The sequence below is a fragment of the Dermacentor albipictus genome, chromosome 2, assembly GCF_038994185.2.
Source record: "Dermacentor albipictus isolate Rhodes 1998 colony chromosome 2, USDA_Dalb.pri_finalv2, whole genome shotgun sequence".
Lineage (NCBI taxonomy): Eukaryota > Metazoa > Arthropoda > Arachnida > Ixodida > Ixodidae > Dermacentor > Dermacentor albipictus.
This window is the reverse complement of record NC_091822.1, coordinates 125896759-125920595: the sequence shown is the minus strand read 5'-3', so window position 1 is coordinate 125920595 and position 23837 is coordinate 125896759. Positions and strand designations below refer to the sequence as shown.

Below are 23837 nucleotides of genomic sequence, written 5' to 3'. Positions count from 1 at the left end.
GACAGACAGACAGACAGACAGACAGACAGATAGATAGATAGATAGATAGATAGATAGATAGATAGATAGATAGATAGATAGATAGATAGATAGATAGATAGATAGATAGATAGATAGATAGATAGATAGATAGATAGATAGATAGATAGATAGATAGATAGATAGATAGATAGATAGATAGATAGATTTGACACACAAAATTTAACCAACTTAGCTTCAAGCACGCCGTCTATAAACTGTCTGATCACCTGGTTACGGTTGCTCTCGACAATGATCCCCCCATTTATATATGGTCGGGAGCCACAAACTATGTATTGAAGGTCAAGAAACCCTGAATTTGTCTTGGTGAGGCGTTCATCATGTTCAATAAGTCAATCTTAAACGCATGTAGCTGTTTTGTCCACATAGACCAAACCACATGACAAACGTACGGGATAAATGACCGGCTCTGCTCAACCAATTAATTGTTTCTTTTGAGCTTCTTCACAAATGTGAATAGGGGGAAAAAGGGGACGTAGTGTAGCGGGCATTACCCCTGTAGCTTATTGGGCGCTGAGAACACGACCTTCAATGAGAGCGCACTGCAAAGTTTTTACCTTGCCAGACACGAGGTGAATAAGAATATCACGGCGTATTCTTTGGTTTTTCTGTAGCTGTAGGCGGATCATAATTAAGTTTCCCGCAATATATCTCCAAAAGAACTTGTGAGACGAGATCTGGAACGTGATCATAATAGCTTGCACTAACTAAGAGTGCCATTTTTCTTCGAAAGAAACACGAAGGAGAGGTGAATATGATTTTTGAAAAGCATTCACGAAATTAAACTTTACGACGGCCCCCCCTTTCTTTTTCTGCTTCGATTGGGCTGTCTCGTAATGCAACAATGGCTTATTCGAACCTTGCCAATGGTTTGGAACCTATGTAGCATATATATTAATCATTTAAATATGCTATTATATCAGGGATGCTAACGCTCCAGTGAAAAGGCACCTCATGTGTTGCTTTGTGTGAAGCTAAACATCTCATGACTATGGTTAGTCTGCTAGCAGTTGCGAACTCAAGGAAATTAGTATTGCAGTTCCGCACAAAGAAATCGCCATGGACATACCTCAAACTTTGATTTCATTTGCCTGGTCCAAGAACGCAGAAATGTTTGTTTTAGTTTCAGCTAAAATGAACTTGTTGCGGACGGGTGCCAAGATAAAAACAATAGACACTCCTTCTTTTTGAAGGTATATCCTGCCGTCCTTCCGAATAAAAGTTGTCAACAGCTAAAAAGCTTAATAGTTCTAGAATGTTCGCATTTGAAATCCATACTATTCTAGTAACACGCAAGCAGACGAATGTGCCAAGACCTGCTTCAACATATCTCAGCAGCCCAGAGTAAGTCAACCAGTAGTAAAACTAGGCCACATCAAGTAGAAGCGTATTTAAGTCGATGTTCTGCGTTATCAGTAAGTCCAGAACTCCAAAAATCCTTACCAGAAGAATGGATAACGCTAAGTTGGCCCACTTTCTCGCAGATAAAGCAGATGTGTGGTTCACCGATATGCTGTCCTTTAGCCGAATATCGACTTCTTGTGTTTTTGCACTGAAGAAAACGTCGAGCCGATCCCGACGGATGTTCTCAATGTCACAGACAATTCCATAGGGTTTTATAATCCTGCAAAGTTCCTTCCGCAAAAACTTTAAATTTTAAATGCTTTAAATTGGTGTTCATAAGTTGATTCTGCGTGGTGCCCTTCCACCGTGGAGGAAAACGTAACCACGGATTTTTCTCCAAAACCCCAAGGCTTCCTTATCCGCTGTGAGTATATACACTGACAAGAGCACATAGGGACCTCGTTTTCGACGCACTACTATATGAAGTCAAGATGTACCAACTCTCCCAAACCACCTGACTTGTGACGTACTTAAAATCAGTCAACTAATCAGTGTTTGTTGACATTTGCTTGAAGGATGAGACTTTTCTTGCCCTAGATGTTCGTTTACAAATATTCTATATCGTGTTATTGTATCGGCGCACCCACCCAAAAATGAAAAAAAGAGCCTTTGCATTGTCATCGTCCTCGCCACGTAACTTCTTGAAAGGTCAGACAGTCAGAGCCTTATATATAACGCGAGTTCTGAATGCACCAATTTTAAGACCTGTACTTCCACTTGGTTTTCGTTGGGAAAGTGCGTTGTAGAAGAAGTCGCAGTTTCGCAAGAAAGGCGAAGCATCGATTGCGGTAGAAAATTAGCAGACAGTCATACGAAGTAAACATAGCCCCTTTGTTGGCCGTATGAACTGGTAAACATTCACTTGCTAGCAGAAAACGTGAACAAATCACACTCGATGACCGCAGACACTCGCTCTTCAAACGCTGGCGTGAGCAAGCGCGGCAGCAGCAGCCAGCGAAGTGACCTTCGTGATGTCTAGCGCTTCAACGCGAGCTGAGCGCGGAGAACACTGAGCACGCACAGAGCTAAGAGCCGTCGACGCACCTAAGCTCTGCCCCCGACCCAGACCGCTCTCAATATACGGCCGCGCAGAGCCGCTACATACGCAGTTGGAGACTGAGTCGAACGCCTCCAACCTCGTTGCCCTCCGCTGGTGTCTCGCAAACTTGGGTGGCTGCGCGTGGCATGTCTAACTGATCGAAGACGGCACTACTGTAGGCTGAATGAGGCATAGGATTCCTGACTTCCTAGAGCATATAGGCTGGAAAAATACGGGGCCGGTTCCCCCCTTCCGCCATTTCTCCCTTCTCATTAGCTGTAGTATAAACGCTGTACAAAAATGTAGAAAGCTCGAAGTCACCTAGGAACTGTCAAGGTCGTCTGCTATGCGCGCGGGTTAGAGCCGTATTGTTCTGCGCGGCCCATCTCGCCGCTCTTAGTGTTTACCCGGAAGTGCAAGATTCGGACGGCAGGAGTCAAGCAGACACGACGACAACTGGACGATACGCGGCTCGGAGCTTCTCAGTAAGCGCTGAAAACGTTCTAATTTTTAAAATTTTCTTTCACGCAAGTTTTAAGTGGTATTCAAATTCGTCGAAAATATAACGTGTACGTAAGTGCGTTCTAGGTCGCATGCGCACCTGAGATTCGGGCAACATGATTTTAGGACCGCTGAGAATTGACACTATATCGTGCAACTTGTGACGCGGAGGGAGGACATCGCAGAGGGCGGACAAATCGACGGATCTCTTAGGCATGTAGGGCCCTCTGGACTGTACTCTGTGCCGAGAAAGAGGAAAAACTATGCGAAGGGTTGCAGTAACACGCAAACAATAAGATATAAATAAGGTAACGTCAACAGTTGCAAAGTTCACATGCAGATTTTCATCGAGTAAAAAAAGACAAAGAAAGTTGTAGTTTGCGTCCAGTTATTTCTTATACATTTGAATTTATATTCGCTTTCGCGGGTAGCCATTTGTACTCCTGTAGATCACGAGCATGTATTCGCAACTGTGAGTGGTTGTCGATACGCCTGTAGGGTTTGCCTACGCGAGTTCACGGCCGTCTGCGCAGGAGCGATTCCGGAGCTCCGAGGTCAGGACCATATAGAAATCGTTCTATACTGAATTAACCATCGCGATCAGCGAAAGCACATCTATCAAATTAAAGAAGTTTTTAGCCATGTAGGGCCGTCTGGGCTGCACTTGTGGGTGATAAGGTAGCCTCGCCGCCTGTGGTATTATCTGACTAAGCTATGTCTAATGCTCGGTTGCCATAGTCGGAAGTTTCAATCCGTCTATAAGATTTTTTTTTTTTGAGGATGGTGAGCTTGAAATTTACCTCCTCGAGTGCACAACATTTGTAGGCTTATAGTGATGCCTGTCAGCGGCAAAAGATGCAGAAAACAAGTCGGGCAATACTAACCCAGGTACAACCAAATTAGCAAGGCCTACACTACAGCAAGGCCTGGTGCACTATTCGGCCACTCTCTCCTTCATGATTCCTACAAATAAACCATGGCCCTGAGCTCGCAGCAGCTGCGGAGCAGCTGACCAAGGCAGCGGTCGGACCTGTAACGAAGTAGAGGGTCCTAGGAACCTCCGTAACCGGGCAGGCCGCCAATGGAAACTGACCCTGGCAACCTTTAACAGCGGAATTCTGTCGAGTGAGGCTAGCTTAGCAGGAATATTTTCGGAACTGTCAGATATTGCTTGTGATATCACTTACCTTAGCCAAAATTGAGGAACTGGTGAGGCTTATACAGGACTGTATACCTATGTTTCTATGGCCGCTAATCCATGGCCGTTAGTCAGGACTGACTAACGGCCATGTCCTCCGCTATAGATGTCTCGCAGGTAAGAATCAATGCGGGGTGGGATTCTTAATCCATGAGGACATAGCGGGCAACATTGACGAATTCTACAGCATTATTGAGAGGGTAGCAGTAGTCGTAATCAAACTTAATAAGAAGTATAGAATAAAAGTAGTTCAAGCCTACGCTCCAACACCCAGTCAAAATGATAATAAAGTAGATCAGCTTTCTGAACTTGTTGAATAAGCGATGAGAAACGTGCAAACTTAGTATGCTGTAGAAATGGGGGACTTCAATGCAAAAGTGTGGAACAAGCAAGCTGGTGAACAAACAATTGGCAACTATGGCGTCGATTCTAGGAAGGCTAGAGGAGAGATGCCAGTCGAATTCGCCGAAAGCAATAACCTGAGAATACTGAACGCCTTTTTCAGGAAGCGTAGCAACAGAAAGTGGACCAGGAAAATTCCTAATGGTGAAACAAGACATGAAATTAATTTCATACTTTCTGCTGATCCCAGCATACTGCAGGATGTAGAAGGGAGAGGTAGGGCAAAGTGCAGTGATCATAGATTAGTGAAGGCTGGTAGTGAAAATTAGTCCAGAAAAAACAAGTCAACCTAGAGGCAGTAAGAGTAAAAACAGTCAATCACGCTGGTACTTGCAAGCAAATATGCAGCCTTAGAATAGAGAGATGAAGATGACATAGCGGTAATGAGTGGAACCATAACTAGGGTGGATTCAGAGACGACAACTGAAGTTGAGGTACGGCAAAAAGGCAATGAGTAGGCAAGCTCTCCCAAGTAACAAAGGACCTAATAAAGAAACGACAAGGAATGAAAGTGACCAACTCAAGGTAGAATTCGCGGAACTGTCAAAAGTCATCTGCAAGGCGAAAATAGCTGATATTCAATAAGTCGTATTAGAAATTGTAAAGTGAGAAACACTGAAGAAGCCGTAAGAAATGGACACAGCCTGAAATCAGTGAGAAGGAAACTTTAAAAAATTAAATTAAATTATGGGGTTTTACGTGCCAAAACCACTTTCTGATTATGAGGCACGCCGTAGTGGAGGACTCCGGAAATTTTTACCACCTGGGGTTCTTGAATGTGCACCTAACTCTAAGCACACGGGTGTTTTCCATTTCGCCCCCGTCGAAATGCGGCCGCCGTGGCTGGGATTCGATCCCGCGACCGCCTGCTCAGCAGCCTAACACCATAGCCACTGAGCAACCATGGCGGGTAGAAGGAAACTTGGCATAGCACAAAGCAAAATGTATGCACTAAAAGATAAGCAGGGTAACGTCATCAGCGATCTCGAAAGTATACTAAAAGAAGCGGAAGAATTTTATACTGGTTTGTACATACGCAGAGGCCTCAGAACAACTCCATTCGAAACAGTAATAAACAGGACACAGAAACTCCTCCTAGAACTAGCGATGAGGTCAGAAGGGCATTGCAAGACATGAAACGAGACAGAGCGACATGAGAAGATGGAACAACAGTCGATTTAATCACAGATCGAGGAGACAAAATGCTTGAAAAACTGGTAGGTCTCTATATGAAGTGTCCATCGACTACAAAGGTCCGACAAAACTGGAAGAATGCAAACATTATACTAATCCACAAAAAGGGAGACATTAAAGAATTGAAAGATTTATAGGCCCATTACTTACTCCTAGAAATAAATAAAATATTCTCCAATATAATCTCCAACAGAATAAGGGCAACACTGGGGCTGAGTCAACCAAGGGAACAGGCAGGTTTCAGGAAGCAATACTCTACAATGGATCACATGCATGTCACCACTCTGATAATCGAGAAATCCGCAGAGTACAAGGAGCCTCTCTATATGGTTTTTCATAGATTGCGAAAAAACATTTGATTCAGTAGAGATGCCAGCAGTCATAGAGGAAATACGTAATCAAGGAGTACAGACCGCTTACGTAAATATCTACATAGATCTACAGAGATTCCACAGCTACCTTAATTCTACACAAGGAAAATAGGAAGATACCTATAAAGAAAAGGGTCAGATAAGGAGACACAATCTATCCAATGCTATTTACTGCGTGGTTGGAAGAAGTATTCAAGCTAATAAACTGGGAAATCTTAGGAGTATGGATCGACGGTGAATACCTCAGCAAGTTTCTGTTCGCCGATGACATTGTTCTATTCAGCAACACTGCAGACGAGTTACAACAAATGGTTGAGGACCTTAACAGTGAGAGTGTAAGAGTGGCGTTCAAGATTATTATGCAAAAGACAAAGATTATAATGAATAACCGGGCAAGAGTACAAGAGTTCAGGCTGGCCATTCATCCTCTAGAGTCTGTGAAAAAGTACGCTTACCTACGTCAATTATTCACAGGGAACCCTGATCATGAGGAGGAAATTCAGAGAATAAAAATGGGTTGGATCACATACGGCTGACATTGTCAGCTCTTGACTGGAAGCTTACCATTATCATTGAAAAGGAAAGTGCACAATCAGTGCATTTTACCGGTGCTGACATATGGGGCAGAGACTTGGAGATTGACAAAGAAGCTTGAAAACAAGTTGAGGACCGCGCGAAGAGCGATGGAACGAAGAATGCTAGGCATAACGTTGAGATACAAAAATAGAGCGGTTTGGATCAGAGAGCAAACGGGTATAGCCGATATTCTAATTGACATTATGAGAAAAAAAATGGTGCTGGGCTGGTTATGTACTGCGCAGGTTAGATAACCGTTCGCCCACAAGGGTTACAGAATGGTTGCCAAGAGTAGAGAAGCGCAGTAGAGGACGGCAGAAGACTAGGTGGTGCGATGGAATTAGCAAATTCGCGAGTGCGAGTTGGAAGCGGTTGGCGCAGGGCAGGGGTAATGCGAGGTCACAGGGAGGGGCCTTCGTGGTGTAGTGAACAGAAAATACGCAGATAACGATGATGATGATGATGATAATGATGATAATGATTATGACGACGACGATGAGGAGGATGATGTGCGGGAAGGAAGACGGTGCGCACCGTTCTCTCTTTCGCGCGAAGGAGACTGAGCCACGATCATCGGCTCCCCTCGAATGCTTTCACTCGCACAAACACCGTAGGGCGCGCGGGGACGGTTTTGTTGCTCGGACTTTAAACGGAACATCATGGCGACGGCAGAAATGCACCTGGAGTGGCCATAAAACTGCTGTCGCAGTAAGAAATGGCGAACCTGCAACAAGCACGAGTTTCACTTAGTGTCGTTCTCCTGCACAGTGCAGAATGGCCGTCACTGAAGCCAAGCTTCTGGTTCGACGCTTTATCACGGATGCAAAATTTAACTATATCCGAAATCAGTCAATCGTAAATACGACTCTAGGCGACGCCTGCTGGAAGGCAACTACATGGTGCCAAAAGCCTTCGAAGAATTTATCAAATTATATCGCATTACGCAATTTAATTTAAAGAAGAAAGTTTTCACTCCCGGACGCACAGGCATGCTTTTTACTCGTTTCACCACTTTTCTTCATGCTCCCCCAGATAAATGAGTCCGATTCAATGAAATTGGGAGAACAAGATCGCATAAATCGTTATGCAATTTTTTACGGGATACAGTGCTTAAAAATTCCAAAGAAAATCGTGCTTCAGGAAAGCGACACGACTCAACAACCTCTTTATGGTAACCCTGTACTGGACTTTGCATTTTATTGGAAGAGACGACAAACTGGGGCAGAACGCTGGCCAGTCGTACGGGGCAAACTGTGTGCAGAAAAGTATCCTGAACATCCCGAAGGTACAAAAAACGTTTACGCATATGGAGCCAGCGCTTGCTCGAAGTCTACAAATACGTAAGCCAGGGACATATTAGAAAATGATTTTTTCTTGATACCACATTAATTTCAGGATATTACTTGCTTTCAACTAAAGAGTTTTCGCGGCCGCTATGTTGTAGTACTAGCGCGCCTAGAGGCTGCATAAGAAACGTGACAACACGACAGGTGCCTCTTGCGCCGAGAAACATATCGATAACAGCGATACGATCAGGTGACTGACGGCCACTGTCAAAAAGTAAAACAATGTAAGCGTGATAACATCGTGCACAGACAGACGTCTTCGCTGGCTGCTCAGACACGGCACAGACACCACGGGCAAGAGCTGCGTGGGTGACGTCGCTTGAAAACTATGCTTACAGCTCCGTGAACTATTGCCATTAAAAAAATTAAATTAAATTATGGGGTTTTACGTGCCAAAACCACTTTCTGATTATGAGGCACGCCGTAGTGGAGGACTCCGGAAATTTCGACCACCTGGGGTTCTTTAACGTGCACCTAAATCTAAGTACACGGGTGTTTTCGCATTTCGCCCCCATCGAAATGCGGCCGCCGCGGCCGGGATTCGATCCCGTGACCTCGTGCTCAGCAGCCTAACACCATAGCCGCTGAGCAACCGCGGCGGGTACTATTGCCATCGTCCTCGCACTACGTGCAAACCAAGTTTAATAATGGGCTTTGGCGTTTCAGAGTGAACGAAGTGCCAGGGCAATCAGGGCAATGCATAAGCACGAGAGCACGCTGAAGCAATACGACCCTGCAACATGTTTCAAGTCAAGGGTCTGACGGAAACCCGTCTGTTCGGTATAGTACATGACGAAAATTAGATAGCACCGACAAAAAAACCGAATGACGTTTCGGCTCCCCTACGCGAGTCTTGTTCACAATGAGCTGCCACCGACCACAAGAAAAATAAAAAATAAAGATGGAGTGACGTTGCGTCATTCCATTTTTCCTTCTTTTGGTCGGTGCACTCTAAAAACAAAGAGTTCCGGGCACACTCTTTGATGGAGTATCTGCTTGTCCAATATTTCACTCTCTTTTCGAAAGTAGATTGACCCACTTTGAGAGAGAGAAGGCCAACTCCTCCCGACAGAGTTTAGTTACTCCACCACTAGGGAGTGCTAGTACTCTTCGGCAGAGTGCTAATAATCTCCCCACAGGGGTAATAGTACTCCCCGAGACCGAGTGCTTCTACTCCTCCAAACGGAGTGCTTATACTCCACCTATTAGAGTGCTAGTACTCTTCCCAATAGTGTGAAATCACGATGTAGATCCATGGTCTCGTTAGAAGGGAATCGCAATAATTACATGGGGGGAATGTTTGATTCCTTCATAAGCAGCTCCTGCACTTGTGCTTCGTGAATGAGATGTAATCTCTAGACGCCGAGTTACTCAAATGAAACGTTTTCTCTCTTAAAATGTCAAAATGTTTATTCATCAGTCACAAGACAACTGAATATTAATTTGAGAAACGCACTGACAAACACATAAAATCAGATTACAATGATGTCCATGAGCTTTAGAACAAATCTTGACAAAAATATAGGTATGTTCTCTAAAGTTTCATCAGTATCACAGTGTAGATATATCCTTCAATTTCAATTGGATTCTTCTTTTCAAAAATAAAGTGTACAATGGAAAGTTAAGCAGAACAAACGTGTGCAAACTCACAAGGAGTTGACACTATGATAGAAGAGCAATATGCACCACATTACTGGTCAGCAAACGCATTCCTAGTACAAAACGCATGCACGTATATGGAAGATGTTACCAGATGAGTGCTGATCATGGGGCTGGTAATGTAGATAAATTGTGAAAGAAACGTTTTGTGTGCCATATTCTAAGATGGCAGCTCATTTGATAACGTCCTGCACAGCATGTGGATGTTCCTGAGAGTACAGTGCATTGAGAAATGTGTTGTATATTCTCATGTGAGGCCGCATGTCTAGCTAGCTTGGTGTGACATACTGTATATTGAAAGTTTTCTTGACATTTAGTGAAATGGCACACCTATTATACGCACATTCTAGTTTTCTCATCCAAATCGCATGGCAGTGTATTTTGATTTTTTGGTGTGCGCTCCTCTCCACTTCATGCAGTCGCGCTGGGCTGGCTCTTTGACATCCTTGCGTCCTGGCAACTGCCTTCTGGCGTTATATAAAGCTGGAGCCTGAAAAATATAATGTGCAGAAGTGAACACGAGGACACGGTGTAAAAGCTCAAGGCAGTCAAGAAGTAAGGTCATTGCACTAAACAAAAGTCTTAGCTCTTAGTCTCCCTACTGAAATGCATGGAGACATCTAAATGGCTGCAACACTCAATTGCCAAACTTCAATTTTAAATTTGATCAAAAAACAAATAACCGACAGTTCATTCTCGTTCAGCACCAATGTTAAAATACTACTACTAATAAATAGAATATTGGTCGTTGTCAGATGTCATAAGTCTGTCATTAGTCTGGTGTGTCACAAACACCACTTGTGACACATCCTAAGCACGTGCCCAGTGTGCCGCCCGCACCATCTCTCGTTGTTTCACTGCTCAAGCCATAATATCAGGATCATATCTGCAAACATGATAATCAGTAGGGATGAAAATATGGTCTCCAGTTCAATGGATATGACTGGATGTGCCTATAAGAAAGGGCCAGAAGGCTTGTTATGGCAAGCTTACTCAGATTTCAATACCAACAAGAAAGTTCACTGTGGCGTGCATCTACGCTACTAAAAGTCATGAGCTTATTTTCATTTATAAGGTGCGCAATTAAGTTCATTTTTGACAGATTCGACTACTGCTGCAGTTTTAAATCTAGAATTTTACATCCTTGACGGCATGTAAAAGTTGCAGTTGGACCGCAGTTAGTCTATTAGACCAATCTTTGTCTTGTGTACGACAGACGACTGGTTATACGGAACCAAAGCAACGTTTTATTTTTATACTTTATTTCTCCACTAAATTAAAGCGATAAATACATTTCAATGTGTCATGCAGTAGCAGGATGCACACATTACGCTTATAACCCCAGAGGAAGGCTGATTTAGCTGTTCATATGACATAACTCTGAAACAGCAACTCGTATTGGCAAACGCACAGGCATGTCCAAAACAATAAGCGTATACAATGCGGCCCTACAATTGTAATTCCACACAGCAGCCGTTATATTCGATGCTGATGCATAACTCGCTGCTTGACAATTCACCGAGTTCGTAGACATAAGCACCATTTTAGATTCGCACCGTGCTTGAAAACCGCAACAGGAGACAAAATCAGACCTATAATCACACCATTTCAATACATGAGCAAACACAGTTCCGTCTTAGGGCTCAACGCCATGAGGGAGATTTAGTACGCGACGGCGACGAGCGATGGCTTCGAGCGACAAAACGGGCCGTCGCTCGAACAGATCACTCGGTTCTGGAAATCTCGAATTCGTCACGCGTTTCCTGGAGGTGCTATGAGCGACCAGCCCATAGCGCGAAGCCGCAACTGGATGTACATAGCTTAAATACTACCGATTGTCGCGCCGAACGAGCAAACAATAGAATTTTAATGTGTGTCAAGGATAGGAACCTACTGCAACACCTTCGGAAATATTTTATGCTACTTTTTATAGTAAAATACGGCAACTTAAATTACTAAAGCACGCGTCACGTACGCTAGTTTCGACGCATATTTGCAGCCCTCATACCGGCAACACCGGCGAGACGTCGCTCAAAATCGTCGCTCGCAAGGAGTACGGCTTCTAGGCGACGAGCGAACGCGACAGTCATCTCCATCGCATCGCTTGTAGCTGTCACGAGCAAGAACGCTTATATCGGATTTACACTTTTTTCAGCCTAAAACATGGTTTCCTCACGCGTTTTCAGTAAGTTCAAGATAACGCGCCCAACTGACCTCTTGCAGCATGCAGCTGAATGCCTGTGGCAAAGTTTAACACTGGCGCTGCACGTAACTTCAGAGGTCGCAGATAACCCATGGGCGAGACACCGTCAAGCGCGCGGCTTATTTATAACTAAAGCATGCCGCCAGCAAAATGATGCCATCTGTTATGTGACTCCTTAATTCAACAGCGTTCCGTACGGAGTAGGCTGCCAAATTGAATAAATTGAAACACACAAAACGCACGCCAAGCACGCTCCGCATAGGCTCGGAATCACGGGCTGGCGAACAAACCATTTAAAGTGTCCTCTCACCTCACGTCTTTTTGAACATACCATGGTTCTAGCAGCGGTTGCGATTTCAAAGCTCTTACCGATGGCGGCAAATGATAAAATCACATCCAGTTATCGCGAAGATTGGCATTTTCGATTTACATCGAGAAAAATAGCGCTTGTCTAGTCCGTTGTCAATCGCGTCGTCTAAGAGCCGCTACGACTTTCTGGCGATAGCATGTTATATAGGCAGGATGTGCACCTAAGTTAGAATTCACTTACCATGGAGCATTGCTTGCTATATCCAATGAATGACGAACGACTGTCGTGTTTTCGCGACGACGCGAGGTGGCTGACACACGATCTCCCTTGGATCGGCTTCGTTGCTGCTTGGATGGATCACCTTTCTCCGGTGCTGTGCTGTTCCGCGATGTTGAGCACGCACTCGATGGAGAAACTCCGACTGAAAAAGTAGAGCGCTCACTCCGCGTTCCTTTGATCTGTGGCTGCTTGTTCTCTTAGAAGCAAAACGGTGTGTTCTTTGCTCAGCGTGCGTGAGTGATACATCGCCATGTTTGGGGCCGGCCAACTACAGTGCTAGCAGAAGTTTACGCTACGTTTTGGTCTCTATTGCCACAAGACAAGGACAGGCATTCTACTCTCTCTCAGAAGGGCAGAGTGAAAAGCACATTTCACTCTCTCCTTGCTGACAAAGTGGGCAATGCATTTCACTCCATGCGACATTTTGCGAGAGTGAAACAACACTTTGAAGAGTAAATCGGCCGCTTCACTCCTGCGATACCCTCCCTAGTTTTTAGAGTGTGCTACCTAATTTTTCTCACACTGCAACATAATATTATGGTACTGCTCTTTGCTTCTGAAAACACTTTGGTGACAAATCAGATATGACGTCGACATGTGCAGGTATAGATACTTACGGAAGTCATTAGCACGAATACTTAGCAGATATATCAGTATACTAAATGCGTTGATAACCTGAAAAGACAATAATAAAAATTGTTAAAAAAATTTGCAGGAATCGCTGGCGATCAATGTAAGCCAATAACAAATGGTTGCATACGGCTATTCACTTTATTGAAGGATTGACGCGGTTTACGGGGCACATTCGCTGCAGTCAGAAATATATTCAGGCAGTATTTTTTATTTCACCGCGTAATTCCGTAGAACACAGTCATTGACCAGCTCATCTGAAGTGGCAGTACAGGTGGCTTTACATAAAGCCAATTTGTCATGTGTGCGGTGTGTCGAGCGGCCAACCATACCAATCGGCCAATCATACATGCCAACATGCGGCCAATCATACCCGCATGTTTTTGTGTCTTTAGAAGAGCCGGTCAGACGGTCAGTGCGCGAGTAACTAAGAACCAAAAAGCATCAGTTGAAAAAAATCACTTCAGGGGCGTAGCATCAATGCGTCGGGTAATATTGCATCAGGTAATATGGCGACGAGGAGTCTGGGTGAAATGCATGGGGTAGCTAGAAGGCAGCGGCATGACCTTTCAAGGGACGTTAGCGCGAGTAGCTCAATGCAGGTGTCGTCACGGCGGTATACAGATGTGGCGATACCCTGTGTGCTTAGAGAAAGACATTCAACGAGAAGGGACACTCGGCGAAAACTGGCAATAGGAAACACGTCACGCCTAGTGTTAATCCAATCCATTAGTTGACGCGAGCATCGGAAAAAAAAAGTGAAATGAACCTATAGACAACGTTTCAGATTTTTTATTCTTTCCCGCTAAAACTAAACAGTTTTGCGCGTAAATGAACTTATATTTCTCGACCTATTTTTGTTGTGTTACCTGGCAACAAGCTAGCGGAGCGCCAGACGCACCACATGATGCGTCATGCGCAGCTAGACGCGCCACTGAAGCGAGCGATGCCGGCTGCGCATGTTAAGTTCGTCTGTTTGGCGACCCGTCCATTTTGGATGCAACCCGTTTCATTTCCTTTTATTACCTTAAACACCCCATTCGGGGTATTACATAAGGTGTGGTTAACATGTGGACACAAGAAAAGGCAGGTGTTACAATGAAATACAAGTTTCAACACTTTCTAGAAATTGTGAATGACATGTGATGGCAGCGACATTAATGGGTAGGTCGTTTCAGTCCTTGGCAACTCGAGGAAAAAATGATGATTGAAAAGTGACAGTTCGTGTTCGAGGACGAGAAACTTGGAGTTGATGGCTGGTGCACTGTGACATGCGTGAAGATGATGGCATGACGTAAGGTGAGCGTCTTAGTTAGCTGTAAACAGTTTGTGATAAAAAGAGAGCGTGGCGATGCGATGACAAAACGCAAGAGATGTCAAGCTAGATTGTGCTTTTAAATGTGAAATGCTGATGCTATATGAATAAGAAGAATGGATGAATCTAGTCGCACGATTCTGAACTGACTCGAGTGCATTGATGGTATATGTTTGATCAGGGTTCCCGATGGCGGCGGGATGTTCCAGTTGTGGTCTGAAAATTATTTGTATGCGAGTAGTTTGACGTGCAGTGGAGCATGACGAAGGTGACGCCTCATGAACCCAAGGATCTTGTTCGCTGACTAAATTACGTTAGTCGCATGCGCATTACAGGAAAGGTTGTGGGACAGGGTTACGCCTAAATACTTATAGGCTAGAACTGATTCTACTGCGACGTTTGCAATTGTGTAAGCAGAGAGATAAGAATTACGATCTGCGGGAAATCGAAATAAATTTGCATTTATTAGGGTTCAAGGCCACTTGACGACGGTTGAACCAGTCTTGCGCGTTATTGAGGTCATTCTGGAGAGATGCTGGGTCAGAGATGTTAGTCACAGAAGGATAAACCACACAGTCGTCAGCGAACATGCGAATAGGTCAAGAAACATGCGGTGGAAGGTCGTTGATGTATATTAGGAAAAGAAGCGGTCCTAAGACTGAGCCTTGAGAGAAACCTGAAGTGACAGGGAGGGGTTCGGAGGAGACGTTATTGACAAGGACGAACTGGGAGCGATTAGTAAGGAATTCTTTTCCCCTTTGTACTACGTGAGGATCCAAGTTCCATCTGGATAATTTTAGTAGCAAGCGGCTATGAGACACTGTGCCAAATCTTTAGAGTAGCTCAAAAAGATGGCATCGGTTTGAACGTTATCAAGATTAACGTGGAGATCATTAAGGAAGATAGCTATTTGCGTTTCGCATGAAAGCCCTTTATGAAAACCGTATTGAGAAGGATGAAATAAGTTTACCAAGTCTGAAAAGTTCATGATATGCGAGTATATGACATGTTCCATGATTTTGCAAGGAACACTAGTTAGCGAAATGGGGTGGTAGTTTAAGGGGGAGCCTTTGTTACCTGCTTTGAATACTAGAACGACCTTTCCCACTTTTCATTCATCCGGTAAAGCACCTGTAGACAATGACTGCGAGAACAACAGAGTGAAACATGCCACGGATATATGCTTAGTAATAATTAGGATCTTTGAGTTAATTTCGTCTACCCCAGAAGACGTACATAATTTGTCTTTTTTTTCAGTGATTGATAGTATACCCTCTACCGAAAATACAATGGGTGGCGTATGCGATGGTATTTGAGTAGGTAGTGGAAAGTCTGGAGTGGTAGTTTATTTTGTAAACACGGAAAAAAATGCTGTGTTGAATATATCAGTGCACTCGGCGTCCGTGGTGGTGTCGCCTACTGCATTCGTCACGCTGATAGTACGAGCTTCTTGGGGATTTAGAGTGGGGTAGGTGGGTGGGGGGTTAGAGCTGGGGTAGGTCGACGTTATAAAAAAATTTTTAGCAGTGCGAAGGGCACTCAGGTAGGCATTCTGTGCCATGTAGTATTTTGACCATGCCTCGGTGCTTCGAAGGTGCGTGGCTTGCTGGAAGCGACGTTTCTTTTAGTTTTCAAGCTTCTTTAGTGCTCTGGTGAACCATGGCCTATTTTGATTAGTGTGCATAGTTATTCTTGGTAGATGTTTGTTTACGAGTTCATTAATTTTGTTTGTAAATAGTGTCGAGTTTTCTTGAGGCGAAAGCGTATGGAATAATGTCTCAAATGATGAAAAGAAGTCACCCAACTCGTAATTAATAGCTTCTCAGTTCCCTTTATCATATAGGCATACAGTTTTGTTGGATTTTTGTTGTCGCATGGGTTGAAATGTGAAGGTGGCATGGATTACTTTATGGTCACTTACCTCACGGAGGTAAGTTATTGATGATAGACTGTCAGGATGGCTGCTAAGTATAAGGTCGAGTACATTAGATGTGTCTATTGTAACCCGCGTAGGCTCTAGCGCAAGTTGAGTTAGACAGAAATTAAGACACACATTAACAAATTCTTTAGCAGCTTCATTGCCTATGATTAAAGCACTATTGTTAGTCCAGTTGATTTGCGGAAAACTAAAGTCACCAAAAAGCAGAACCGTATCCTTTGGACGTAGCCTGTTTGTTGGGTTCCCGGCGTTTTCTTGCGCTCCTTCTTCATTTCTACGCGGCACCACTGCATTATTGGACTAAGGCAAAGTGAGAATTTTTGTTTGACAGTCCGCGACGCATTTCAAACAGATTTAGGCTTGCTGCACAAAACCGAGACTAGTGATGAAGTTAGCGAAAAATAGCTCGGCCGTTCTGGCACAGGTAACTTGAGTGAATGACTCATACTGGGAAATGTTTGTGACCTCTCTATGAGCCCCAACATTATTGTAGCTTATTTCGGTAGTTTTTGGACACGCTTACCGCACCCGGCTATGTGAAGCAGCTAGTGAGATACAGATCGACCGTGATGACGGTTTCGCGTGTACTGAATCATAGTGCCACAAGTTCGTGACGGTTTCCCTGCCCCCCAATATTATTGTATTTTGATGCTTTGTGGGATACTTCTGAGGTATAGTCCTGCTTGACGCGTGCTCGTAGTCCCGCCTTGCCATTACGCATAACTCGCGCTGCTTTTACGTAAGGCGTCTTCGTCGTTCGTATTGCTGTTTTGTCATCTGTCGTCGTCTTTCCTTGCTCTGTCAGCGTTAGTTCCACTTCACTGCGTGGCAGTTTTTTTGAACTCGCGCTGCTTTTACGTAAGGCGTCTTCGTCGTTCGTATTGCTGTTTTGTCATCTGTCGTCGTCTTTCCTTGCTCTGTCAGCGTTAATTCCACTTCACTGCGTGGCAGTTTTTTTAGGGCGACCCACTCTGAGTGATGCTCCCGTTGAGCACACTTTTTCTTCGTATTGGTTCAATGCATCCTCTCGCTTTCGGCCTCTTTAGTCACCTTTCAAAATCAATGGTCGTATGTTCACCAGGGCGTCCCATACTGCTTGCTATCCCCCTTTTAGTATAGGCTTATACATTCATGAAGTAGGTGTAACGCCTCTTTTGTACTTGCGGCATACGGAGAATGGCGCATGCGCACGTTTTCGTGGAATGTTCTGCGCCGGCGCCTCTATTGCTATGGAGGACAGTGGGTTGTCTGTTAATGTATGTTAATGTTAATGTTAATGTATCCAGATGGCAGCTATCAACCGTGCAACTGAATGGGCTTAACCTGCGCAATCTCGCCGTGTTTTTTAATAGGGGCTTTGTGGCTTCAGATGGAGTGTTCTGACCAGCTGACCATATAATGCTGACCATATAAACGTTTCACATTTGAGTGCCCTTGCATAATCTGACTGCCCAATTTAAAACCCCGCTGTTTCTTTGCAGCAGTTGCACCAAAGCTTCAGTTGCTGGAAATGAAATTCAATACTCTATAACCATGCCTGCATTTGTTTCGCCGTTTGAAACCTTAACGAGATGTCACGCTTTCAAAGGCCTTCATAAGTTGTTTTTTTTTCTTTTATTACAAAAGGTTGTTACTGATCCACAGACAATTGAATTCGCATACAAATCTGCTATAGCATTCTGTCGTGATTTTTGATCTCGGAGGTACTTATTGTTTTGCTAGGGCGAAACACGAAGCTCTGCATCTCTCGTAAAACACTAATAACGCCCAGGATCGCTTTCTTATATTGACACGTGCACTTCTTCATCTTTCTCGGGCGACCGCTTTTCAACGCCTAACAAATGTTATCGCACAGCGCAGGACGCACCTGCATGTATCGGACATTTTACGAATATTATCGATCGTTCTATCCGTTGTCTGTCGTCACCGAACATTGTGTAATCTGATTTCATGTATGCACGACGCGAATGGTGTAGAACTTTCTGTAAGACACGCGAACACCAGCGATTACTATGGAGCGTTCGATGACTGGTGCATAAAAGCTGACGCGCTTGACCCGCGGACCAGATTTCTACGATCACCGACTGTGTTCACTGCTATCGTTGCGCTTTCAGTGTAGTCTGTTATTGTGGGCACAGGGTCGCCCAACAAAAAGTTTATATTCATCATTCACAGTTTCGTCATTGCTACTGTGTTCTTTGACTTTGACTTTGACTTTATTGAAATTTAGACAATATACAGTTGTCCGGGTGAAGAGGGCTAAAGGTGACACATGTGGTCACCTGACTAGGCCCTAGACACCCTGAATTCACGCAGGCACAGTTTCGACATGGTAAGTTGCGAAGTACAATTTTTTTTTACGGGAACATTATAACAATTCACATACAGCAATATACATACACTGTACATTCAAATCAATCTAATTATTTATGTATAATACCTACGAACATGTTCACTTGACCAAGAAAAGAAAAAAACAAAGCAAGGAATTCTAACTGCATCTCCCATACGACAAAAAAAAATGTTCACAAATATGTTCACTTGACAAAAAAGGATGCTCTAAATCGAGGGCTTCCGCAGAAACACAAAGAATATTGACATTCACTTTACCGTAACTACCACGTAAGAATATGAAATTTCCTTCTAAAGCCGTGGCTTATCCACATAATTTCAACTTCGCCTACACAGATTTCATAACGTGGCCCAAACTTTCATGAAAAGTAAGCAAAGTGCTTGAATAGTTTATAGAAGACGCCGGACATCGGGAACAATTCATATGAACCAAGTATTTGACATAACGTAGGAAAAGTACTGTAATTATTAGAGGAGAATCAGACATTCACCCGTTCGTAGCAATTGCTACAAAGGAAACCCACACCAGTTGCGAGAAACACTTCGGTAAATATTCGCGAATTCGTCCCGGACCAGGACAAGTTTTTGTCAACTGTGAGGCTTTTCTTTCGAGGAACCCGTATGGGTTTCCTTTGTAGCAATTGCTACGGACGGGTGGATGTGTGATTCTCGTTTATTAATCACTTCTCTCCGTCTTGCGGGTTTCCGCAGAACTATCACGTCAAACGCTTCCCTTTGCTTCGAGTTGTTCACAAATTCGACTTCGCCCTGCCATCTCCTAGCCGCCTAGTCAGCTCGGATGGTAGAGCGGCTGCCCCGGAAAGGCGGTGGTCCCGGGTTCGTTTCCCACACCCGGACGCATTTTTCTTCAACTGTGAGGCTTTTCTTTCGAGGAACCCGTATTGGTTTCCTTTGCAGCAATTGTTACGAACGAGTGGATGCCTGATTCCCCTTTAATAATAACTTCTCTCCACCTTGCGGGTTCCCGCAGAACTATTACGTCGAAAAATACTGTAATAACATAGGTTCAATAAATATTTGTTGTGCTACTAATTATTGCACTAACAGTGAAGTTTCACTATACATTATACCTACAATGATTCCTGTTTCCACCAAATATAAACTTGGCGTAACCTAGAGCTCCCTTGGGATGCATTTTTTTATTCCATATTCCTTTTTTTCAAATTTCAATTTTCCGAACTCGGGGGAATTTGTATTTGTTCCAGGGCCGCAGCGTAAATCTCGTCCAGCTCATGAAACAACTTCAAAACGCTCCGCAGTGCTTGAACCCGTATAATACTGCTAATACCCCCATATATTCGCACACTTCATACTCTGCCTTCTTTGTATTTCGTTAACAATTAGAAAGACACTCCAAGTGATCTTTTTGCCGATGCCGCCGACGTCGTTGGCGGCGTCGCCGTAACGTTCTGTATATATTTAGGCAAATGCATGCAACATGCCATGCCATGCTATATGACAGGCGGTGTATGCCGGTTATATTGGCACACCGTCCTATTGTTAAGTTGCTCATACCAGGTCTCAAAACTTTGTGAAAATTGTTTCTCAGAATTTAGAGATTATTAGGCCACGAAGAAATGTGAGGAAAGAAAACACCAAAATCGCATGCCTTTTACGTAAAATCTTCACAGGCATGAAACATTAAAAGTATGAAACAATAACAGAGCTCAAACGGAAAAATTAAGTAATTTTATAGGTGCAGCTGTGCACTAGTTACGTCGGGGATCGGCCCAGCAAAATGTTTGAAACATACCCGATGCCAAAAAGTGGTGGTAAAGTCGGTTATAAAGACATTGCCTTTTAAAGAAACCTAGACGAAATTACCAGATGGTAGGAATACAGCAGTGCACCACTAGCACAACAGATCGCTTTTACTCGGTCAGCTTACGTCTACTTGAATTCATATCGCCGCTGCAGCCGCGAGTCTTACACTTGTTGTAATACTCAAACACGTAGCTATCACATTCATTGATTCATGCTTGCGGCGAAACTGTGACATCTTTGTCTGTGACATGACCCTTATTTTCAACAGGTATGAAGAAGCTGCCTCAATTTGTTAGCAAAAAACACCGGGGAAATTAATCACGAAGCTTTCTTAACGCATGTAAATACGCAAAATGCGAGGCTTCGGCAAATATTCACGAAGCTTCCGTTCAAGGCAGGAACGTTAGAGTTTCTCCATATATTAAACAAATACATGCCCCGTTTTTCGCTTTGATTGTTTCGCCGCGAAGTAACTACGTTGTAAAAGGCCCGGAGCAAGGCATTACTGACCTAACAGATCCTAGGACGATGGCTCTACGTGGTGTCGAAGGACCACACTATATTCGTCGCCTCAACAGCGTCGCCTGCCTGGTTTGCCAACGGAATGCAATGGACAGACGCACGTTGGAAATGTTGTAGGGTACACTCAATTCATAACGCTGCCGTTTCCCGGATGATCAGTGATCCCACGAACACGACGAAGGACGGGTTCATTTTTTAAAAACATGTTTGTCACGGTCAGAAAAGAACTCAGCTACCGGACACTCCTATCGCTGTCGATCGCACTTTCTCCCACATTTCTCCTCCTCCTCTCCTGGTAAATTTATCTACTGATTTATTAAAAACCGTCCTGGTCTCCGAGGTTGATAGATTTGGGGGGGGGGGATATTGCTTGAGAGCAGTTGATGAAAGCTAGACATAATGAAGAAGAGCTCAAACTTGGTACAATAAAATTAGTAGCAGCAAGTGAACATTTTGCAATGGCCGGTGGCATAAGTCTCACGCACCTAATACATTCCTAAAGGGCCGTATTTCAACATCGGCGCAATTACCATGCAACCCAAAAGATATATCGAAGTATAAACGCAGTATCAAGAAAATAAATAACGAGTTACTTAAAAAGCCTAAATAGTAATTGGCATTCGTGTTACTGTAACGTTCAAACAAAACGCACGAAGGAAAAAAAAGCAAGTAGTACAAATGTCTCATATTTGCTTCTTAACTAGAACATAGGCCCAAATATGTTGCCGCCTCGCAGACAATGAAGGAAGCACAAGCGAGTAGTACACCATATGAAGAATGAGCTGCCGTAATCTATTCCTGGTAGAAATAAGTCCTCGACACCGCTAAACGCGGCAGCCCAGTGCGCGCGACAAGACGTTATGAAATTGAGTTCCTCGCTGTTCAATGCTTGCTAAAGTGAGCAGCGAGCGGCCCATATTTCTATGAGTGAAAGGACATGGACTCACCGGAAGAACTCAGTTGCCGCGCTGCACGGCTACTTTTACTCAGCGCTTACCGCGGTCAGTGTTGAATTTGGTTGTTTATTGAGTACTCTGCCATGAATTTGCCATCGGGAGGTCAGTAAAGGGATGTACTGTACATGACGAAAGGGTACTCTTGTCTGTCTTGCTCCATGCTCGCGAATGAAACCAGGTGGAAAAGCTGACAAGTCGGGAGGGATAGTGGAGCCACTCAAATGCGCTCATGAATCAACAGAACATGAAAAAAAACTTGGTTCACATCCGCTGAAGCGATCGGCAAGTTTACAGCGAAGCTGTTAAGGACTGATTCCCCCAGGATCGTGTCCGTGTGCCGCCACAAAACTCGAGCGTTCTCCTCCTGCGTCCGCGTGATACACCACCAGCATTCGTTCCGTTGAGTATGCAGCGTGATTGACGCGGTCCTATTACAATGAGACGTCATTGCTTTGGCCGATCCCGAAGACAGTGCGGCGGAGGTGAAGCCGGAGTTAAGCATTCCACATACGTGGGCCGATGCCGGAGATAGCGTAATGCCGGGAAGACCTGTGCCTGAGGTGGAGCAGGCGTTAAGCAATCCCCCTACGTTCGCCGATCTGGAACATAGTGCAATGCCGGGCCGAGACGCGGCTAGGGTGGAGTTTGCCATTAAGGGGCCCACATACATAGCTTCGCTGGCCACCCTTCTTCACAAACCGGAAGGGCACTGAGTTTTTTATGCGAAGCATATTACTAGAGCTCAACCCAGCTCCTCAGGCGCGGCGGTGTCGCCTTCAATACCACGTGACACCGTGACGTCACGACAGAGGAGAAACGGGGCTCCAACTCGCGCCGTCGCTCGCGGCGTCGCCCCCCCGCATCGGACGCGGTGAGCGTCGAGCAACGCAGCGTTCGGCGCGACAACGATTTATTCATGAAATGCAACGCCGCAGACACCGACACCGACGACACCGGCTTTTCTGCGACACGAGCTCCTTAACGCTGTCGCGTTAAACTATAGGCTAGTATGCTTCGCATCCTGGGCGTAACCTTAGCTAAGCCACAGCCATTTTTGTTTAGTAACCTGACGCCGCGTGTCATTGGTCTTGCCTGGTACCAGCGGCTTCATAAGTAGCTATAACTTTCACCCCGATTATTTGTCCTCGCTGAGCGCTTCTGCAGGAAATTTTATTAGGCCGTTACACCGTGCCTTCCAGGTGATCCAAACGTTAGCACTCATATACTTCGAGGCGCTATGCAAATCTGAAAACTCGCAGGTTTCCTTGCAGGCTGTAGTTTTGGTTCTTGTTGGCAGCGAGGCAGAACTCATCGATACCGAAGGAATAAATACCATAAGCTTACCGCACAAAAGCCGGATATTCCCGCCACAAACGAAGATCCGGCCATGTTGATTCTCTCCCTGGGCCTTCGGTTTCTTCTTCGTCTTTGTCGTCTTTGCTGTCCTGCAATTTGCTCAGAATACACCGTCATCTTCATAATTCGGATAGAATTTGAGGATTTCGTGATTATGCACGAAAACGTGAAGCAAAAGCTGTTTTAGATTTTTTATGTCAGGACGTTCGGTATAAGCATCTGTTACTTGCTGATACGACCTATGTTATTGATTACAACCGGTTGTGGTTTTCAAACTATATTTATAGGCGCAGACAGTTCGTATAGACTGTTTTGATAGGGATAGGCATGGATTTGTTTACAAAGCCTAAACGGCGATCAACAGCACACGATTCTCAACCTCTTATTTTTTAGCTCCCCCGCTTGATGCGGCATGCGAAATTTTCCCAAGTGGCAGATGAAGGTCGCCGAATTCGTTAAAA

General features: G+C 44.5%; 1 protein-coding gene across 9 annotated transcripts in view; it reads right to left on the bottom strand.

The window, feature by feature from the left end:
- LOC135895915 (elastin-like) overlaps window positions 1-23454 on the bottom strand; it is a 97097-nt gene extending 73643 nt beyond the window's left edge. For 6 of the 9 annotated variants that reach the window (XM_065424156.1, XM_065424158.1, XM_065424157.1 and 3 more), the window contains exons 1-2: window positions 23365-23451; window positions 13139-13196 (exon numbers count right to left, since the gene is read on the bottom strand). In XM_065424156.1, the coding sequence (XP_065280228.1) occupies window positions 13139-13196; window positions 23365-23409 (103 nt within the window). In that variant the 5' untranslated portion in view covers window positions 23410-23451. Of the gene's footprint in view, window positions 1-13138; window positions 13197-23364 lie in introns of all 9 variants that reach the window. The other 3 variants (XM_065424163.1, XM_065424162.1, XM_065424164.1) reach the window with 3 other exon arrangements.
- Window positions 23455-23837: the final 383 nt, after the last annotated feature.